Source organism: Scophthalmus maximus, chromosome 5 (assembly GCF_022379125.1).
Source record: "Scophthalmus maximus strain ysfricsl-2021 chromosome 5, ASM2237912v1, whole genome shotgun sequence".
NCBI classification, from domain to species: domain Eukaryota; kingdom Metazoa; phylum Chordata; class Actinopteri; order Pleuronectiformes; family Scophthalmidae; genus Scophthalmus; species Scophthalmus maximus.
The window spans coordinates 12,723,159-12,744,181 of NC_061519.1; the positions used below are offsets into that span (position 1 = coordinate 12,723,159).

At 45.4% G+C, this 21,023-nt stretch overlaps 3 protein-coding genes across 6 annotated transcripts; 1 reads left to right on the forward strand and 2 right to left on the reverse strand.

Moving 5' to 3' along the window:
- Positions 1–122: 122 nt before the first annotated feature.
- si:dkey-17o15.2 (UAP56-interacting factor) lies at positions 123–5,086 on the reverse strand. 3 transcript variants are annotated; one of them, XM_035635732.2, is made up of 9 exons: positions 4,874–5,086; positions 4,300–4,413; positions 3,864–4,030; positions 2,241–2,389; positions 1,868–1,940; positions 1,411–1,466; positions 1,144–1,218; positions 809–935; positions 123–685 (listed from the first exon to the last, which is right to left on the reverse strand). In XM_035635732.2, the coding sequence occupies exons 1-9, from the start codon at positions 4,944–4,946 to the stop codon at positions 584–586; spliced, it is 936 nt and encodes a 311-aa protein (XP_035491625.1). In that variant the 5' UTR covers positions 4,947–5,086; the 3' UTR covers positions 123–583. The 3 variants fall into 3 exon arrangements, with proteins under 3 accessions (XP_035491625.1, XP_035491624.1, XP_035491626.1); XM_035635731.2 differs by having other exon boundaries at positions 4,285–4,413; XM_035635733.2 differs by lacking the exon at positions 4,300–4,413.
- Positions 5,087–5,137: 51 nt separating this feature from the next.
- On the forward strand, positions 5,138–12,001 carry LOC118311692 (CPD photolyase). The gene is made up of 10 exons (XM_035635730.2): positions 5,138–5,304; positions 5,485–5,900; positions 6,019–6,167; positions 7,202–7,384; positions 7,848–8,006; positions 8,679–8,877; positions 10,726–10,878; positions 11,028–11,149; positions 11,243–11,402; positions 11,498–12,001. Exons 1-10 carry the CDS (start codon positions 5,285–5,287, stop codon positions 11,650–11,652), a joined length of 1,716 nt encoding a protein of 571 aa, XP_035491623.2. The 5' UTR covers positions 5,138–5,284; the 3' UTR covers positions 11,653–12,001.
- A 4,637-nt stretch (positions 12,002–16,638) lies between these two features.
- On the reverse strand, positions 16,639–21,023 carry LOC118311676 (neuromedin-U receptor 1-like). 2 transcript variants are annotated; one of them, XM_047332239.1, is made up of 4 exons: positions 20,885–21,023; positions 18,893–19,612; positions 17,781–17,999; positions 16,639–17,611 (listed from the first exon to the last, which is right to left on the reverse strand). In XM_047332239.1, the coding sequence occupies exons 2-4, from the start codon at positions 19,578–19,580 to the stop codon at positions 17,301–17,303; spliced, it is 1,218 nt and encodes a 405-aa protein (XP_047188195.1). In that variant the 5' UTR covers positions 19,581–19,612; positions 20,885–21,023; the 3' UTR covers positions 16,639–17,300. The 2 variants fall into 2 exon arrangements, with proteins under 2 accessions (XP_047188195.1, XP_035491589.2); XM_035635696.2 differs by having other exon boundaries at positions 18,893–19,617.

The following is a 21,023-nucleotide window of genomic DNA, read 5'->3' on the forward strand; positions in this document are numbered from 1 at the left end:
GTACTTTGTATATGTGAAGTAGTTCACATGAAGACTTGAGGCTGGTTTATATATTCACAGCCTGGTGATATGGTTTGATCACTAGAGACGTGATGGAGACTCGATGTGACGCTATACAGACATTTCAAATTGTTAAAGAGAAACTCATTTATTTGAGGAAACGTTACAAAACAATTCTCAAAAACAGGTATCGACAACAAACGTGCCACCCTAGCAAATACATAGTCCTCTGGAAAAAGAAATACTTTCAATCAGTCTTCACAATAGAGTAACTTCCGAGTCCAAAAGGCAGGAGAAAAAAAAAGCTCTTTCCTTCCTGGTGTAGGACATCCACAATTCAAACAGCTGCATACAATGATATGAACGATGAATGGGGACTTGTTTTAAACCAACTCTTCCATTGACACTTGAGCAGTTGTGCACATTGTACTCATCTGTTGCCCGCCCGCCCCCTCCCTCCCTCCCTCTTTCAAAGTCAATGAGTGGGTCCGCACTGTCCCCTCCATCGAGAGGTGGGGTTCTCCGCGTGGGTCTGAACGGGAGCTTCAGTTTGTTTTACTCGTCGTCATAGTCTATTTGCTGGCTAACCCACGGTGACAAATCTGCTGCCTTTAGTGCTTTGGGCCGTGGTGGTGCGCTGATCTTTCATGATGCGGAATCGCTCGTTCAAAGTCATCGATGTTTGCTGTGAAAAGAACCGTTCAAGGGCGATAAGTTAACAATGGTTTTAAAAGACTATGTTTAAAAAAAAAATCCTGTGTCTGCTGATTCAACCATATAGGAAATCGATAAAGTGGCACATTCTCACCGGTTTGCCAACGCTGTTAATGTCAAACTGTAGGGGAACTCCTTTTGGGATTTTCTTCTCCACCTCTTCTCCTTTGACGGGAGCAGAGCTGACAGCCGGGGGGTGAAGGGTCCAGGCAGTGGGAGGCCTGTGAAGTCACAGGAAGTCACTTGTCTTTTCAGCTGCAGGCGTCTAGTACGTAATGTTTTGGTGTGACGGTCATTATAAAGTGACCCACGTGTGTAATACACTGTATCACTATGGTATTAAACCACGAACACAAAAAAAAATCTAAGTTTAGGCAATAATTTCCTAAAATGTGTAAAACCAGTGGGTTGGTGTTTAGCTGTACTCACTCAGGCTGAGTCCTGGCTGTAGGATTGTCTATAGAAACAGTCAAGAGTCCGCTGCTGGCTGTCGATGTGCGCCACCTGGTGGACAAATAGATACTGTATCATATCACATGAACACACCAGACACTGACACTAAAATGGCTAACCCCTTCCCCATCAACAGTGATTCATATCCTTAACGTGATTTCCTCTCCCGCTGCATGTGACAGAGTCACACAGGCATTTTAACAACTGCGACCAAAATAGACCGCAGAGCCTACGAATACTCACTGGCGAGTTCTGACCGGAGGGGAGTGAGGATTTGTCTTTTGCACCTGGGCTTGTACCTGAAGAACAAAAAACACAGTGGACGATGACAGTTGGATTAAGTCCATAGGTAAGTGTAAAACTTTCTCCCGCGCGCTGACGGTGACACACATTGAGAACAGACAAACATAAATACAACATACTTTGGTCACCGCAAACCGAAATGACGTTCATATTGATTTGCTTTTAGAGTGGTGAAGTGGGATCCGACCACACGTGGTCACTGTCGACCCATTTTAATGCCAGTTGTGAACTGACGAACTCACAGCTGACCACGTGTGATCGGATCTCTCAGGACGGATGTTGATACCAGGTCTGAACTGGTCCTAAGTCTCTAAATGCCCAGATAAATAGGTACAAAAACATATATGAGGAGAAAAGTCACACCTACAAGCTACAAATATAATTTTAACAACCGTACCTTGAGTCCCCTACGAACAAGAAACGTGGCCTGGCGAGCTTCCCTACGCGTCTGCTGGACGGGTGGCAGTGGTCTGCACGAGTGGGAAGAAATAAACAGAGTTTAAATACCGCTGAGCCATATCTGTAAGTTTAAAGTGCACTGTGAACTCTACAGTTGAACACAGAAGCAATTAATTTACATCTGTTTGAAATCCAAGTAATTTCCAGATTCCACCACTTAAAAATGAGCCATGTGTTTATGAAATACTGAAACAAAACCTACTTTGTGTTCTTACAGCACACACACACTTCTCCATGTATTAACAGAGAACGATACATGAGAACAAAGTGCACCAAGGCACTGTACACAAGTTGTTATGGAGGGTTCTCACCGCCGTCGCAGTTGAAACGGTCTCCTGACAGACGCTGCGTTCTGGCTCCTCTGCGGATCAGGCTGCCTGTACAGCCGCCTCTGGACCTCCGGCTTCCTGAACGGGACGTCGGTGCGCTGAAAGAAGGGCCTCGGTTTCTGTCTCGTTTTCTGAAAAAAGGGAGGCGAGGTGGACGATCTTCAACATACTGTAGCTATGACCAAGGAAAAACATCTAGGAATTTTACAGAAAGGGCAAGTGTTTGGTTGAGTGTAGAATCAGCAATAAGGAGGAAAAGATACAAATCTGAATTAAAACTTGCGATCCCGACATCCACACCCGATTTCCCATCTTTGTAAGGCCTATTTCTTCTGAACAGAAGACTCACAATAAAAAATAAACTATGCTGAATCTATGGATTAACATCTAATATCAAGTGTGACGCAGCTCTAAGAGTCACTTCATCGAGGCACCAAAGCACAGATTAGCCGAGTGAATAAAAAACTACCACATAGATGTGTTAAAGGTCAACATGTGAGAGAATAACAAAGGTTTGTGTGCACTTAGGAAAAATAAGAATTTAAAGACAACTCAGTGTTCATTATGTAAAACTCAGCTTTAACAATGGCTCGCATTTGATAGAAAAAAAAGGATGTTTAGGATGTTGTGGTAGATCAGAGATCCAATCAAACCCTCCACGGTTCTGATCGAGCCCATTTAGTCTTTTGTCAAAGAGCTGACGATTCGTTAGTGACGGCAAAAAAACTGCGAAGTCTCCAAGATTTGTCTGGAGCATTAACTGATTAAGTGAATTTGCCGTCCTTGGCCATCGGACAGCGGCTGCTGATGTCTTGTTGCCAAGCAACGGGATGTGGCCTCTGCCTCTGGGTGAGAAGAGGTTGTAAGCCACAAGGGGCTTTGGTTACCGAGGTAACCCATAATGAGGCACAAGTTTTTGAAAAGTATTTGTATCTGGGTTTTTTCAAATCTTTTTGTCAGCCGGCGCAGGTATAATATCATCGTCACATAGTTTGTGTGTCACTGTAGACTGTAGAGCTGCAATAGGTAATCGAATAGTAATCGATTAGTTATCGTTTTCTAAATTAATCGGCAACTATTTTGATAATTGATTAATCTTTTCAAGTAGATTTTATGAAAAAAAAAAACCTCAAAATTCTCTGATTTCCGCTTCTTAAATGTGAATATTTTCTGGTTTCTCTGCTCCTCTATGACAGTAAACTGAAATATCTTTGGTGTGCGGACAAAACAAAACATCATCTTTGGAGTTTTGGGAAACACTATCTTAATTTTCACCACGTTATGTCATTTCATGGACCAAACAACTAATTGATTAATCGAGAAACTAATAGACAGATTATTCCATCACGGAAAGAATCGTTGGTTGCAAGCCCCAGTAGACTGGATATTCAATGTTGAATCTTTAGTTCCCTGTTCACCAACAGCGATGATCCCCATGTCCTGAGCTAATATTTTTTCTTTCTTCAAATTAAACAATGCTGCCATCGGTCAGTAAGGTCCATGATGAATGCCGGTGCAGCGAGCAGTGATTTCAGAGCATCAGAGGTTGGGATCAGAGACCTAACGCGGTGTCAGTGACGTCCCCTGCAGAGTGTCCCCCCTCACCTGGTTGATCGCTGCTCTGTTGAGTGTGCCCACTCGTTTGAGCAGGGCGGTGGGCCTCCTGGCTGCCAGCCCTGTGATGACCCCCTGACCCCGTCGTAGACCCGGCGGGGGAGCGACCCGTCGGTTCCTTAACTTTGGTGCTCCTCCTCCTCGGGGTACTCCACTTCCTGGTGGAGATGGAAAGAAAACAAACACATTTGCTCCATTACACACGTTCAGGGTAAAGGAATCAGCACTTGTGGACATGGACATGGACAGGACACTCACTCTCTCTCTCTCACACACACACACACACACACACACACACACACACACACACACACACACACACACACACACACACACACACACACACACACACACACACACACACACACACACACACACACACACACACACACACACACACACACACACACACCTCTCTGGACCGGACCTGAGACCCCCTTTCCTTGGGGGAAGCGGCCCTTCTTCCTGACGGGTCGGCGGCTCACGGTGGCCTGCCTCCTCTTGAGCTGCTGCTCTTTTCTGTTCAGCCGAATGATGTCGTCTGTTAAATGAGACACACACACACACACACACACACACACACACACACACACACAGGGACGGGGGGACACACACACACAGGGACGGGGACGGACACACACACACACACACACACACACACACACACACACAGGGACGGACACACACACAGGGAAGGGGAGACACACACACACACACACACACACACACACACACACAGGGACGGGGGGACACACACAGACAGGGACGGGGACGGACACACACACACACAGGGACGGACACACACACAGGGAAGGGGAGACACACCCACACACACACACACACACACACACACACACACACACACACACACACACACGGTCAACAGCTGCTCACTCCGGGTCTCCCCTGAGCGAGCTAGCCGCCCCTGAGTGCCGCTCGCTGCCATTAGCTGGAGCTCCGTGTCGGTCACCTCCTCGGCGCGAGGCATTCGGGGACCTTACCCAGCGACATGTCGACTTTATCGGGGACCGCCGGTCTCCTCGCGGGAGCCGCCGCGGAGCCGCCGCTGTTCATGCTCACGAAGCACGACGGGGAAACACGGCGCGGTGGCGACGGACAGCGACAAGTCGTTCGGCCCCTTTTCTGGAGGCTACGCTACAAACCAGGAACACGACCCTCCCCCCGCCGACCGTAGAGGCGCCGCGTTGCATGCTGGTAAATGTAGTTGCGTTCAACAAAAGCGCCGTGTTACAAAAGCCAAACACGGGCGCGCTCGGGCAGAGGCCGGAAAACACACACACACACACACACACACTCTCTCTCTCTCTCTCTCTCTCGGCGAGTCGTCGTGTCCAGGTCACATCTAGTTCCTTTCCAGTTTGTCTGAAGCTGAACTCAGTCTCGTCCGCTGCATGTTCTGCATTTGGAGGAGGTGAGTTTCATTGTCAATTTGAACGAAGAGCTTCTGCAGCGTCCTCGTGCTCATAAATGTATTTTTTTCATTTGGTGTGTTCGGGGTTTTTTTTTTGCCTATGTTTCATAATATATTGTATTCCCATAAAAGACTCATAATGCGTGTCCCTTTTCCCGTCTTTTGTTTTTCCTCTTGCAGGCGCAAAGTTGTCCTGACTCTTCCCCCCCCACCGCGTTCTCCGCGGTCTCTCGCAGCTCGTCGTGTTCCTCCGCGCCGAGGCGACTCCTCAAGCTCACTGTCCACCGGCCAACTCCACCTGGGCCCCCCGTTGACCTGCGAAGACGTCATGTCCGGCAAGAAGCGCACGGCGAAATCTGCCCCTGCTGGAAAGCAGCCCGCCGCCAAGCTGCGGAAGTCTGCTCCCACGAAGGAGCAGGAGGAGAAGGTGGAGAGAGCAGGGGGCTGGCTGCAGGACCTCGTGATGCAGCAGAGGTCAGAGGAGAAGGAGATGAAGTTCAACAAAAAGCGCCTGCGAGTTATATCCGACGCTGAGAAGATGAAGCCGGGCTCTGAGGGCGTCCTGTACTGGATGTCCAGAGACCAAAGAGTGCAAGGTGAACACAACCAGCAGTAAAAACCCACCAGAGGCATTTCTTCATCCTGCCTTTCGTCCTCCTCTCTGATGACAAGTGTGTGTGTGTGTGTGTGTGTGTGTGTGTGTGTGTGTTGCAGATAACTGGGCGCTGATCCGCGCACAAAAGCTTGCCGTGAAGGAAGACCTTCCTCTGCACGTCTGCTTCTGCCTGTCTGCGCCGAAGTCCGAACTGTCCACCCTGAGACATTACGGCTTCATGCTGAAAGGTCTGGAAGAAGTTGCAGAGGTGACACATGTTGCGTCCAGTAAATTCCACTATTGCATTTTGCAAACTGTCAGTTTGTCAATATTCTTTGATCGACGGGGAAAGTTATGCTTTACAATACATAATGTACATTCAAACTATCAACTAATAGCAAAAAACACATCGTGCAGGATCCTAGTAGCTGCTAGAATTCCAACCTGATAAATAAAGAGGGGTGTTTGCATTTTAAAGGAAATGTGACAGGCACAGTGTTTAATTAATGGTTTCTACTGTAAAAAGTAGACACCATTAATTAAACACTCAAACAAAGTGTGCTTAAAGCCCCAGTGTGTAATTTTGTGGCGGCATCTGGTGGTAAAGTTGCAAACTGTAACCAACTGAGCACCCGACAGGGGACACTTTATGGTGGCGCACCTCTGGTTCCACGTCCGGTTTTCTGCAGTGCTGAAAATTCAACACAAATGCGGTGTATTCTGGACCGATTTGTGGAACCATATTTAACACGACGTAGCAAACATTGCGACTCACAGAGGTCGGGTAACTATCCACCTCATGTTACTATATATAACTCATTCAGAGTTGAGGAAAAAAAACATCAGTTCTTTGTTGCAGATTATTAAATTCTGTGAATAGCTTCTTCTTAATATTACAAACTGTAGCTTTAAATAGTTTGGGCTCAAATGAACAAACTGTCATGCAGGTTTATTCTAACACGTTTACAGAGGTTAATTTACAGCTTCAAGCTTTGGAATTACTTGTGCACATCACTTTACAAGTACAAACTTTTATTGACCCAAATATGAGCCCATAGAAAAGTGGATGGCAAAAATTGTTGCATGTGCAGCTAAATGAGCAAAAACATACTTACAATATATCAACAGAGGAGTCGGAGAGATGACCTCCCACACACGAGTACACGTGTGGGTAACGGTAGACGTGTTACAGGGGAGGAAGGTGAACATGCGTAGATGACTGCCACTTTCTTCAGTGGTACGTGATCCACATCGTTAAAACTCCACGGGGCCTAACTCTGTTGTACTTTCCTCATGGAACAGGAGTGTAAAGCCTTAGACATCCAGTTCCACCTACTCCACGGCTCAGCGGGAGAAGTTCTCCCCGGCTTCATAGCTGACCGCAGCCTGGGGGCAGTGGTGACGGACTTCTCCCCTCTCAAAGAGCCACTGCAGTGGCTGGAGGACGTGAAGAAGGCGCTTCCAAACCACATTCCCCTCATACAGGTAAGACAGTATAGGCAGAGATGGCTAATAGGATGCTCTGCATGGTTTTTTCTGTTGGCTATATTATATTAGAGTTTGCCCCTGGAATTCCATGAGTATTTTCTTACTTTATATATTGTCCTCATTACATCGGTCCACAAAGAAATGAATATTTAAAACTAGAATTGCCAAGGCCCAACAATCCCCCTTATGAAACCACATTTAAATCTGCAAGATCCTGATTTTTATTTGCATCTGCCCCAAATATCACACTCTTAGATATCAGTCCCCTAAACATCAAGATCCGTCAACAAGTGGCATATTTAGAAATATTAAAGAAAGTGATCCTGGATTTTCCCCTTTGTCTGGATCTGTGCCAAATTGCAATGGGTTTTTCTTGGCCTTTCCTTCCACCAGGGGTGAAAACATAACCTCCTTGGCAGACGTCATAATTTAATTTCACATCCCATTTTTCCTTTTGTAGGTCGATGCCCATAATGTTGTCCCCTGCTGGGTTGCGTCACCCAAACTTGAGTACTCTGCCAGGACGATCAGAGGAAAAATCACCAATCATTTGCCTGAGTTCCTCACTGATCTTCCTCTGGTGGAGAAACATCCCCACACGGCTACAAGAACCGCCAAAGTAAGTGCTGCGGTAATGGTGAAGGAGTCACTCTAATTGCTGTGGGTAGAGGTCAATATGCTGACTCCTCTCCTCTGCACATAATTTATTGATAAGTGAACAATAACAGGCAGGTTTTTTGACTGTCAAACAGTTTAAACTCCTTCCCAGCACCGGATATTAAAGGTCAAAGATGAGTGCTTTGATTGATGAGCCATTCACTTTGGGTCTCGAGGGGTGAAAACTTCTTTCACTGCTTTAGAACTGTACACTTGTGTGTACGGCTGCAAATAACGGTTGTTTTCATAATCGATTTAATCTGTTGATTATTTTCTCGATGAATCGATTAGTTGTTTGATCCACGAAATGTCGTTAAATTGTGAAAAAATGACGATCGTGTTTCCTGAACCCCAACGAGATGTTTTGTCCACACGCCAAAGATATTTGGTTTACTGTCACAGATGAGCAAAGAAACCAGAAAATATTCACATTTAAGAAGCTGTAATCAGAGAATTTTAACTTTTTTTTTTCATTTAAACTACTTGATCTCCATTAGCAAAATAGTTGGCGATTAATTTAGTAATTGATTACTAATCGAGTAACTGTTGCAGCTCTACTTGTGTATATTTAAGCTCTGGCAGCTGTGACCTCCGCTGACTTTTTTCTTTCTTTCCTCCCGTCTTCACCTCACAGCCGATAGACTGGGACAAAACTCTGGCCTCCCTGCAGATCGACAGAGCCGTCAGCGAGCCGCAGTGGGCCACGCCCGGCACTAAGGGAGGCATGGCCATGTTGGAGTCCTTCATCGACGTTCGCCTTAAACTGTTCGGCAGCCAACGCAACGACCCGAATGCCAACGCCCTCAGCAACCTCTCCCCTTGGATCCGTTTCGGTCAGTTCTATCAGGAAAAAACATTTCCGTATATAAAATTGAAAGATTTGGCTTTGCAGAAATCTGCAGCAACAACCATGTGTTAGTTTTTCTAAACTTCCTCCTTTCATCACCTCTTTGTCACATCTAATCAGCTGTTAACGAAACTTTATACCTGATTATGAAGATGTCCTGTTTGCTCATGCTGCTGCCACTAACAAGATGCTATTAACCATTGTGCCGTTCGATTATTTAATCCTATTTAATATCCTACTGAGTTAGTGGTGTGAAAAAGTGTTTGCCCCCTTCCTGATTTCTTATTTTTTTGCATGTTTGTCACACACAAATGTTTCAGATCATCAAACAAATTTAAATATAAGACAAAGATAACACAGGTAAAAACAAAATGCAGTTTTTAAATGAAGGTTTTAAGGGGAAAAAAATCCAAACCTACATGGCCCTGTGTGAAAAAGTGTTTGCCCCCTAAACTTGATAACTGGTTGGGCCACCTTTAGCAGCAACGACTGCAATCAAGCCTTTCCGATAACTTGCAATGAGTCTTTTACAGCGCTGTGGAGGAATTTTGGCCCACTCATCTTTGCAGAATTGTTGTAATTCAGCCACATTGGAGGGTTTTCGAGCATGAACCGCCTTTTTAAGGTCATGCCACAGCATCTCAATAGGATTCAGGTCAGGGCTTTGACTAGGCCACTCCAAGGTCTTCATTTTGTTTTTCTTCAACCATTCAGAGGTGGACTTGCTGGTGTGTTTTGGATCATTGTCCTGCTGCAGAAACCAAGTTCGCTTCAGCTTGAGGTCACCAACAGATGGCCGGACATTCTCCTTCAGGATTTTCTGGTAGACAGCCGAATTCATGGTTCCATTTATCACAGCAAGTCTTCCAGGTCCTGAAGCAGCAAAACAGCCCCAGACCATCACACTACCACCACCACATTTCACTGTTGGTATGATGCCAGATGTAATGGGACACACACCTTCCAAAAAAGTTTGTCAGTCCACAGAGGATTTTCCCCAAAAGTCTTGGGGATCATCAAGATGTTTTCTGGCAAAAATGAGACGAGCCTTAATGTTCTTTTTGCTCAGCAGTGGTTTTCGTCTAGGAACTCTGCCATGCAGGCACATTTTTGCCCAGTCTCTTTCTTATGGTGGAGTCATGAACACTGGCCTTAACTGAGGCAAGTGAGGCCTGCAGTTCTTTGGATGTTGTTGTGGGGTCTTTTGTGACCTCTTGGATGAGTCGTCGCTGCGCTCTTGGGGTAATTTTGGTCGGCCGGCCACTCCTGGGAAGGTTCAACACTGTTCCATGTTTTCGACATTTGTGGATAATGGCTCTCACAGTGGTTCCCTGGAGTCCCAAAGCTTTACAAATGGCTTTATAACCTCTTCCAGACTGGGTGTGGCTAGAGAAATTGAACTCAGGTGTGATAAACCACAGTTAAGTTATGTTTTAACAGGGGGGGCAAACACTTTTTCACACAGGCCCATGTAGGTTTGGATTTATTTTTTTTAAACTGCATTTTGTGTTTACCTGTGTTATCTTTGTCTTATATTTAAATTTGTTTGATGATCTGAAACATTTAGGTGTGACAAACATGCAAAAAAATAAGAAATCAGGAAGGGGGCAAACACTTTTTCAAACCACTGTATATGAAGAAAAAACTTACATCCAAAAGTCATCAGCATATGAAGGCCTTGCTTTCTAAGTTGCTGAGATATTGTTCATCATCAGCTGGGTTCAAAGTGACACACATCACAGAACGGGTTTAGCCTTAATAGTTCCTCATACCAACACACTTTTCTATCTCACCCTCCTTTTTTCTTTTTTAAATCTCTTCTCGCCATCATCAGGCCACTTGTCAGCCCAGCGTGTGGCGCTGCAGGTGCAGCGCAACGGGAAACACGCAAGTCAGTCCGTCCCCCCCTTCATCGAGGAGCTGGTGGTGCGCAGGGAGCTGACTGACAACTACTGCTTCTACAACAAGAAATACGGCAGCCTGGAGGGTCAGTTGAAAAAACGATTGAATAGCATCATTCGGATGAGTCAACCGACTCCAGAATCGCGTGCTTGTAGTGTGAGTTTGAAAGGATTCCGCCGTGTCTCTGCATGTGCGCTCACTGTAGATGTTGTATTACTCGCTTGTGGTCGCCAGGTGCATACGAATGGGCTCAGAAGACCCTGAGAGACCACGCCAACGACGAGAGGCCGTTTCTCTACACACGGCAGCAGCTGGAGGAAGCTCAGACTCACGACAAACTCTGGAATGCAGCCCAGGTACAACATTTTTAGTCCTTTTTTAATTCAAGTGTATGTGAAGTCTTTCTTGTGGTTTGTTTACATCTGCTTTTTATTCCATGTCTCTTTTAGTACCAGATGGTCAGTGAAGGGAAGATGCATGGTTTCCTGAGGATGTACTGGGCCAAAAAGATTCTGGAGTGGATGTCGTCACCGGAGGAGGCGCTGTCCACCGCCCTGTACCTGAACGATCGCTATTCGCTGGACGGACAGGACCCCAATGGTTTTGTTGGTAAGATCATCGATGAGATTCTTCTCCAAGTCTGATTCCCTCCATCGCTGCTTCTCACATTCAGTTTCCCGTCTGCTGGTTTTTCTCCGACGTAGGTTGCATGTGGTCTATATGTGGCATCCACGACCAGGGCTGGGCAGAGAGAGCTGTTTTCGGTAAGATCCGCTACATGAACTACAAAGGATGCACCAGGAAGTTTGACGTGCCTCGGTTCGAGCGCAAGTTCTGTCCCAAAAACCCACCAAAGTAAAAATGTCTTGGAAGAAAAGGAATTAAATGCAGTCGGCCTTCATCTCCCACACATTGACATCAGGGAGCGTTCGTACAACATCTCTCGTAGTTTTTGTTCTTTGCTGCTTTATGTTGTTTTTACTGAGTATTCAGATATGTTCAAGTTTACTTAACTTAACGTGGGTGTCTGATCTGTGCTGCAGGAACAGTTTTTCATTTAATATTAGTTTTTATTTTAAACTTTTGTTTTTTACTGTAAATGTTATTTTACAAAGGAAGATGCCTTTTTTGAGGTAACAGTGTGTCAGCATCTAGTTCCTCTCGCTGTTCTTTAAGAACTGAAAATAAAATTAAAGTCATGAGCCATCGTCTGTTCTCCCACTCTAATTTGTTTGTAAGACATGAAATGCAGTTAATGCAAACAACCACCCACAGTCGCTAAGAATTAATTGCATCCAAATTCAATCCAGTGAAACCAAGAAATATCTGCACACCCCTGTGAAAGATCAGTGACCTCTAAAATATTAATATTAGATAAGCACATAGATGTTGTAAAAAAGCAAACACATTTCTGCATGAACTGTCAAATAGATGACAATAAATAATGTTCAGAGAAATGTATGTCTCTTGATTCAACACATGGTTATGTACAGAAGTGCACGCTTGTATTCGCAGGGACCAGGGTTACGTAACGGCTGCACATGCGGTTTATCGAGCGCTGATGCAATTAAGCACAGCAACAAAGACCACGTCCCCCGAACCTAATTAACTGCACCCTCAGTAGAGGAAAAAAAGAATCCCTTCAGGTAAGAACGCACTCGACGCTGCCTCACAAGATACAGTACGAAATCTCGGCCGTGCTGCGGGCAAGTCAATGCCAATTTCAGGAGGAAGAACGGCATATGCTAATTAGCTGGAACCAGCCGGTTTATAATGAGGATCATATATATATATATACTCAACTCAAATTTACTGGTTTAATGTTCTCAGCACCGTTTTTAACATACCGGTCACTAAGAAAAAAAGTGCTGGTCAGCTCCTGATAAAAATTGGATAAAGAAAATGAGTTCACTAGTAGGACCAAAACTAAGAAACTTTATTTGTGACGTGGGGTGTAACTTAATACAGACATAAATCTTAGTCCATGTTTTCTTCCACACATTCATGGTTATAATGAAGAGCGGTGAGGGTATAGCAGCTGCTAAGGATGTTCATATTTCGATATTCTTCATCTAATGCTGCTGTTAACAGATGTCGGGTTGTTTCGTCCGGCGCTGACACAATCGGCCCACTGGAATACCAATATTTCACTTTCACAAATATAAGCATCAGATGAGCCCCGAGGGTGCTGCCCTGTTCAAGGCCTTTGTCACTTGATGAAGTACAGTAGATGTTACAGACAGACGAGCACTCAAAGTCACGGCTTTGTGAGAACGCAGTCGCAGGTCGTGCAACTTTTACACTCATGTAATATATTGATTTGGTTTCTAGAGAGAAAATAAAAATGTGGGAAATAAGCTCAGCTGTGTCACATGGCTTCTGCACACTGGAGCTGCTTCTCACTTAACTCTGACTATGAACCTTGTGAATGACTGTGTGCAAAAGAAGAATCAGGGCAATTCATCCAGCAGTTGTAGAAGAATATTAATCTCGACCAAAGTGGTGGAACGAGCCATCGGACCAACACGGACTCCCCCAGAGTCGATACCCTGCTAGTGAGGCTAAAAGGGAGTTTCTCTCTCTTGACTTTGCAAATGTGTGAGTTATTCCCGCTCGAGAGCATCTGACTTGTGAGGAGAATGCAATCGCAGCAGAACTCCGGTGTCGTGGGATTCACCTGTCCTCTGTGAAACAGCATGCCTGTAAATTCAGTGGAGAACTAATCTCGAGAACTAAACGAAAGCAGTGCCAGTTTAATCATCATGCCGTTGTCCCTTTTCCCCCTTTTACCTGCCAATATCTACAGTCTCCAGATGACTCTTTGCTGACACTGACATCCGCTGTAGTGTTGTAAGTGTATTCTCTTGCCTGCGCGTGAGCTCACCATGTTCTCAGCTGAATAATGAGGTGGCACAACCTTGACACGGCAAAAGTGATTGGTGCCAGCACTTTTCCAAAGGTAAAATGAAAACATTGATATTTAGGCATCACTTATTCCCGACCATTCATTCTGTACATGTGCTTATTCTGTTCAGGGTCTCCGGAGGAGGATGTTGTGAATGCGCTGGGTGAGGGGGCAAAGCTATACATCCTATGATGAAGGAATTAGAGTCTTTGATTGATATCAAGGACTCGGAGTCGATAGAAATTGATCATCTTCATCTTCATTCACAAGGGAGGATTACGCGGCATGCGTCAATGGTTGTCAAGAAGAACTTGACATGAAGGTTACTTTTTTTTTAGCTGCAGCTCGTTTCTTTTGCTTGATGTTTTCACCGGGCTCCTTTGACGCCGCCATCTGTGTAACTCACGGTAATGTTCGTTACCTAAATTGACTGTGATTTTACGCGTCTCTTCTCTTTTTTCACATTTGTCGAGAAACGCTCATTCCAAAACCTCCACAGTCGATACGGCACTTTCTTGGGTCCTCACACAAAGACAGAAGTGGGGGTGAGGAGCAGCCGTAGAGGGGTAAAAGAGGACAGGTGGGGAGCGACAGACAGAGATTCATACATGGTTGGAATTATTTGATGCAATCAATTTCATGCTTCGCTTCACTTCCCTGCCGGATGTTGGGTTTTCGAGTGTGTAACTCTCCCTGACCTCTGACATCGGCCACATTCTGCTCTCTGTCAAACACATCAGGCCAAGGATGCGGCCTCGTGTATTATTTGCCTCAACGGCTGCACTTGTCTGAATGTCATTCGCTCTCCATCGATGTCAGTCACCGTCCTCACACTAGGTGTACACATCTGCTCCTCCACATCCTTCTTGTCTCTGATAGGATTTTGTGCATGTCCTGTCCGAACAATTGCCTCAGATGATCTTGTCGAGTGTCGCAAAGGATATTGCGCGAGTGACGTGGCTCTCGCGGTGTGTTCAGGACAACTACAATACAAAATCAATGCAAAGACGTGAAAAGCAGCAAATTGACATGAAAATGTTTCTGTTCCAGCGAAAAATTGGCACAGAGCTGCGTCGTCGGAAGCCTACAGAACTCCGACTCAGGAAGAGTTGTATTGTACTAATCTATAAAGATGGAACAAACAAGGAGAGGGCGAGTAAGTTCTGAAGATCTGATCTCAATTCTAGCAATTTGTCTGTAGGAAGTTTGCCTGTAGCGTTGCCTGCCTTCCCCATTTAGTCATTAATCTGTTCCCCAGTCATTCCAAGAAATGTGCTTTGAGAGTTGGCTGAACAGGCCATTGGGTTGCTGTGGTGATCTGTAAGTTTTGCGCCGACTGTGTGTTAGTTAAGTCTTTTTTTAGTAATTGTAACTCTTCTTTTCATCATGTTGCGAGTTACAGGATGATGCAGGAAAATAAAACAAATTCATATACAGATTGGGCTGGAGCTGACGAAAACGAGCGATGTGAGGCCAAACACTCTGCAGTCCCCCCCACTGAGCATCTCACTGACTCTTTTCACTGTTTCTAATTTTGGGGTTTTATGGTTTTCCACACGTCGACATCTTCAGATCTCTGCTCATTTCTCGGAGAGTGTGTTCTCAAGCCCAAATGAAACGCACTGTATTTCTCATCTGATCACGACTTGTACTTGTTGTTGATAATAACCACACTATTATTTGAATGATGTGTGATTCAGCAGTGTGTAAACAGCGCCATCAGCTTTGGTGAGGGAAGTCAGTGGGTATACTGACACTCACTAGTGGTGGTGTGGCACACAAACAACGCCGCATCATTCGATTTAATTACTTTGTTTTCATTTTTTGTATCCATGGTATTGGCCCAGTGACATCATCTTGCCCTCCATAGCCACTACCCCTCATGCTCATCATTTCCACAAACGCAAATTTTGTACCAATGTCTCCCCCACCTCCCCAGTCCCCACCCCCCCTGCACCGTGCATCACCCAGTGTTTAGCCGAGACAGGCAAGTGGAAAGCTTCTCGTGGTGTTTTGGCTCACCTCATTACTTATAAATAACTTGTGGACGTCGGGCGGCACTTTCACCACAGTGTTTACACAGAAGACATTTCTGTCCCGCTGTCGGTCGCTCTGCAGGAGTCTGCGAATGAAAACGCCAGCAAAGACCCATTCCGTTAATTTCTCTCCGAGTCAGAACAGTAGTGAGAACAATAACCCAGCGGGCACATCTTCACCAACAGCACTGGTTTTCAAAAGCAGGTCATGGAATCATATATATTCTGTATCAAAGGGCCCACACGGAGAGAGACATGCTTTAATTTAATAGCACACTAATGCATCAAGACCTTTTGCACTAATGATGCACATTCACACGTCCTATATACATTAAACATCACATCTTAAAATCAGAGAAGTAATAAATCCTTTAAACTTGGAAATAATCCATTTCTGATTTTGTTAAATGAGCTTTAAACAATTTTATAGAAGTGCTAATAATGTACATCGCACTAGTAGTAAAAAACATGTGAACATAGTGTATAAATCCATCATGCCTTAGGTGTTTTCTGAATATAATTTACATACTTGTAAAAGCGCCTGAATAGCAAGCTGTCGTTTAGAACATATTCAAACCATCCTATCATTATTTCCGTTTCCCTTAATCAACCTTCGATTCATTCCCACACAAACGTTTGTTCCTTTTAAAGAGCAAGGTGTTTGAAGGTGTGTGGCTGCCAGCTTTCTCCAGAGTCGCTTCAATGCTCTTCATCATAGACTTATTCTGTTTTGGAGGGATGAACAGCAATTTATTAAAATATAAGCCCTAATTTTCTGCGTTGCTAATGGTTGGACCAAAAGCTCCCATCGGTGTAAAGTTTGGATCCCATCTGGCCAGTGAGAGGTTCACGGGATACGATCCACACTTTTTATTTTGAACCCCCCCCCCCCCCCCCCCCCGTCTTCTCTGATAGCTGCATGGTTTCTGGTTGGTTGCTGGCAGCCACCTGACCGTTGCATGATTTGTGTGGATTTGACAATACATGGTGCAGCCATTGTCACTTAGATTGGGTGAAGCCAGCGTTGCAACCACAAAGTAAAGCACGACAATCTGTGTACCACACTGTCAGAGATTTCAAGCAAGTCCTACATTTAGGAGAAGTTCCTATGATACAAATGTGATGGTGTTAAAACTCTGTTCACCATTTGTATGACATGTAAAGGTACAGGAGCCATTGGGAGGATTGTTTTAGTCTACCAAGCTTTTCGGACGGGGTAGGAGTGAAAATCCACTCTCGAATTGAAGGTTGGTGGTTCGATCACAGCTTCCGCCAGTCTACATGCCGTTGTGTCCTTGGGCAAGACACTTAACCCTCACTTGCCTCTGACGGCTCTTCTGACCGTGTATGAATGTGTGTGAATGGGTGAATGTGACTTTCCTGTAAAGCGCTTTGAGTGGTCTATATGACAAAAGCACTATATAAATGCAGTCCATTTACCACTGCCAATCACGTCAAACCATCACAACTGATGTCCTATATTCGTCGCATTCCTTCACTCGCGTATTTCTTTTTATTTGTCACCCCGTCTGTTCGTTCTCCCACTCCGTTGGGCTCAGAACAACCCTAAATCCATTTCACAGGGTTGGGTATGTTCTCGCTCAGTGTGCTGCGTTTGGTCATCTGTAAGCTGGAGCGGATCGGCCAGCTGTTCGTATAGCACGTCATGTGACTGAACATTTCTCTGAACCGGGTGGACATGAGGTTGTAGAGGATGGGGTTGATGGCAGAGCTCAGGTAGAAGCAAACTCCAGAGATGATATGGACTTGCTCGAAGATCTTGAGGTGCTGCTGGGAGGATGTGTCGATGTAGCTCCAGATCAGGCGGTCCATGTGGAAGGGGGCCCAGCAGAGGCCGAACACAACCACCAACACACCTGGACCAGACACATTACAAAGTCAAACGGACGGACGGACAGACTGATAACAGGTGAATAGAATCAGACACACAATCACGACGTCAGGCCAATCGCAAGCAGTCAACAGACGACGACGGATACAAATTTGAATTCTTTAAAACAAAACAAAAACTGAATTGACACCTACACAACATTTTGGTGACCTGCATGTTGCGTTTGCTCATCTTCTGTCTGTGGGACCCGGGGACCCTAAGCGTGGTGTCCACCACGGTCAGGATCCGCTCCCTGCGGAGCTGCAAGCCAATGAGCAGGTAGAGGACGCTGATTATCAGCATGGGGAGCAGGAAGAAGACCAGCGTGGAAATCAGGATGATCAGGCTGTAAATCCAGGTGGGCTTGACCACATCTAAGGGATGGAGATGTAGCACAGATCTGTTATCCCTGGTGTAAATTATTATGGCTTCATATGTAACTGCAAACCTCTTAGCAGTTTTTAACTACCCAAGCAGTTTGGCTCTAGAACTGACAATGCCAGTCTTAAGGTCCACCACTTCAATCCAGACAGAAATATCTCAATATCCCCCCCAATAATTGCTCAATAATAATTCAATAATTTAAGGGATTCCTTGATACAAAAAAAAATCTGACACCATCATCATCACTGTTTAAAATACCTACAAACTGGCATTAATCTCAACCTCAGCTGTGCCTTTGTGTTTAGTGTGTAGACTGTATATATAAATTGACATGGCCAATGCGGAAGTGGCTGAAACCTGTAGTCTCTGGCATCACCAGCAGAGGGCGACTCCCCGTTTGCAGACAAAAGAAGTCAGTTTCCATCGACGTCTATGAGAAAATGACTCTTAAAACATTATCCTGAGGAGTTTATGGTCACAATCTGTTGTTTCAAGTTTTCTTCAATACAGCATGATGTTCATTTAGAAAATGATGGTCCCATTCAGAGTGGCCCACCCCCCAGCTCATTTAAATATTGTTACCTCTGGTTTCAAAAAAGCAAGATGCTGTTGGCCTGAATGCTAAACTCAAGGCTTCAAAACCGCAGCTCGCAGACCAATGTGTGACGTCACAGTGGTTTGCCACTTGATTTAGCCAATTTAAAGATATTAGCATGTTGACATATTAATTAAGATGGTAAATATAGTAAACATTATCCCTGCTTGGCATCAGAATGTTAACATTGTCTCTCTGACAATGTTTGCAGTTAGTCTCATAGCAGTGTGAACATAGCTGTAGACTTAAAACCAGCGGGGAAAATAATGTATGAAATTCTCTACGTACGGCAGATTGCAGATCGAGGAAACTGTCGTCCAAACCTCGGAGGCAGCACCATGATCCCATGCAGGCTGGTGTTTGGCACAGCACACATCATGGACAGAACCCACAGCAGGAAGATGACCCTCCTGACGTGAGCGTGCGTGGTCACGTGTTTGACTTTTAGCGGGTGGACCACCGCCATGTAGCGCTCCACGCTGAGCGCGGTCACGTTGAGGATCGAGGCGAAGCAAACGGTCTCGAACAGAAAGGTCTTGAAGTAGCAGCCCCCCTCCCCGAGCAGGAAGGGGTAGTTCTGCCACATGTCGTAGAGCTCCAGCGGCATGCCCAGCAGCAACACCAGCAGGTCAGACACCGCCAGGCTCAGCAGGTAGTAGTTGGTGGGCGTCTGCATCACCCTGTAGCGTAGGATGACCGCACACGTCAACGAATTGCCCAGGACGCCCACCACGAAGATGGTGAGGTAGGTGACACAGACGGGGGAGAACACGGGGGACCGCAGGGGCCCCAGGTGCCTGGCCAGGTACTCCTCCTCACTCAAACACACGTCGTCTAAATCTTGCTCAGTAGCCTTGGCCAGCACCCAGGAGATATTCATCCCGCACACCACGGCGGCCTCGGGGCAGCCCACGTCACTGAGAACTGCGGCCCCAGACGTAAAAAGAGCATCGTGGGAACAGTTCAGCTCCGGCATGGTGGTGGTTTGGAAAAAGGGCCTTTGCAGCTCTAAACTTAATGGAAAGAATGAAGAGGAGAAAAGGTGAAATGTAAAAGGCAATTCCACTGATTGTACAGATGAATGTTGGAAAAAGTAACCCCGTTGGTGTCATAAGCTGTTTTCAGACATGAACTCTGGAACATTGGGTCCTTTCGGAGTTTGCCGTTCACATGTGACAAAAGCAGAAGAAGTCAGATGTGTTTTCACAGCAGCTGTTTCCAGAACATTCAGGTGAGGGGTGGCGCCTGCTCGCTCGCCTGCCGCGAATCTTCTGGAAATGTTCCCGTCGCATTTCTTACACCGGCTCTCTGTTCCGGAAAATGTACGGAGTTCAGCGCATGTCTGAAAGCAGCTATGACAAAGTCTGAGCTCCAAACTGGAGGTGCTGGGTTTTAATGATGTGGGCGTTTACCATGCAGAGAGGCTCCACTGATGCCGGCCAATAGGATTGTAGGATCCACCTGTTTTGGATCTAGATTTCATAATGACTGAAAGATATCTTTGCCACCCCTTGCTTTGATTTTGACCACTCTTTTTAAAAAAAAATCTGGTGTCCTGTCAGTCCCTCGACCTTATGTCACCGCAACACTCCATTGCTGGAATTGCCATTTTCAGCAAAAAAAAAAAAGCACAGATACCAAATGCTGTGATGCTGTGGTACGGCTGAACAAACTGCTTGTCTTGTGAAAGAGGAATCTGGAGAATCATTCAAACGTACCTGTAGATAAAGTAAAAATTGCCCACTGCTCCTACTGTTTCTTCCAACACTAAATCATCTGGTTCGTTGGACTATGAAATAATGGGAAATGATAACTTCTCTTACAGTGTTCAATTATCAGGGACGGAAAACTGTTTCTGAAATGCCTCCAAACACACAGCTCCCAATGTTGTACGTCAGTCATATTCTATTTTTAATCAACCTGTTCACATGAAGTATGTCGAAGTATTGTTACCAAGCAGCCGCAGCATAACTCTCCTCTGCATCAGTAGGGAAACTATGCCCGTAAGTGGATACAACAAGCAGACGAAGATCGTTTTAATTTATGAAAAGTATATATGCAGCTATATGTATATCACCGTGGCAGTAACAACCGAGATGTTCGACAACACTTGTGTGCCGCAGCCATGTCAATTAAAAAACATTCAGCAACATAATTGGTCTTTCGTCCTCACACAATAATGCACTTAAATAATAGCTGGATTTCCAGACTGGATTTGTTCATCCATTCAACATGCAACAGATATAAGTTCATGTAAGGAAGAAAAGGAAAAGCACGCACCTTCAGCTTGGGGACTCCTCAGGGGCTTCGTCCTCCTGCAACTCACAACATGAAAAAGGTTTGAAGACGTGATCACTGCATCTCTCTAAATCCTGGACTTAGTTTTCCTGGTACTTTACCTCGACTGCTTTGGTTCTTC

Bases quoted from the DNA above. Each gene is read 5' to 3' on its own strand.
- si:dkey-17o15.2 (XM_035635731.2), bottom strand. From the start codon at position 4,946: ATGAACAGCGGCGGCTCCGCGGCGGCTCCCGCGAGGAGACCGGCGGTC. The intron at 4,414-4,873 runs GTAAGGTCCCCG...CTCATTTAACAG, and splicing joins TAAAGTCGACATGTCGCTGG to ACGACATCATTCGGCTGAAC. The intron at 1,941-2,240 runs GTGAGAACCCTC...CCACTCGTGCAG, and splicing joins CCGTTTCAACTGCGACGGCG to ACCACTGCCACCCGTCCAGC.
- LOC118311692 (XM_035635730.2), top strand. From the start codon at position 5,285: ATGTTCTGCATTTGGAGGAG. The intron at 5,901-6,018 runs GTGAACACAACC...TGTGTGTTGCAG, and splicing joins CAGAGACCAAAGAGTGCAAG to ATAACTGGGCGCTGATCCGC. The intron at 6,168-7,201 runs GTGACACATGTT...CTCATGGAACAG, and splicing joins GTCTGGAAGAAGTTGCAGAG to GAGTGTAAAGCCTTAGACAT.
- LOC118311676 (XM_047332239.1), bottom strand. From the start codon at position 19,580: ATGCCGGAGCTGAACTGTTCCCACGATGCTCTTTTTACGTCTGGGGCC. The intron at 18,000-18,892 runs GTACGTAGAGAA...TCCATCCCTTAG, and splicing joins TCCTCGATCTGCAATCTGCC to ATGTGGTCAAGCCCACCTGG. The intron at 17,612-17,780 runs GTAGGTGTCAAT...TGTCTGGTCCAG, and splicing joins GCAGGTCACCAAAATGTTGT to GTGTGTTGGTGGTTGTGTTC.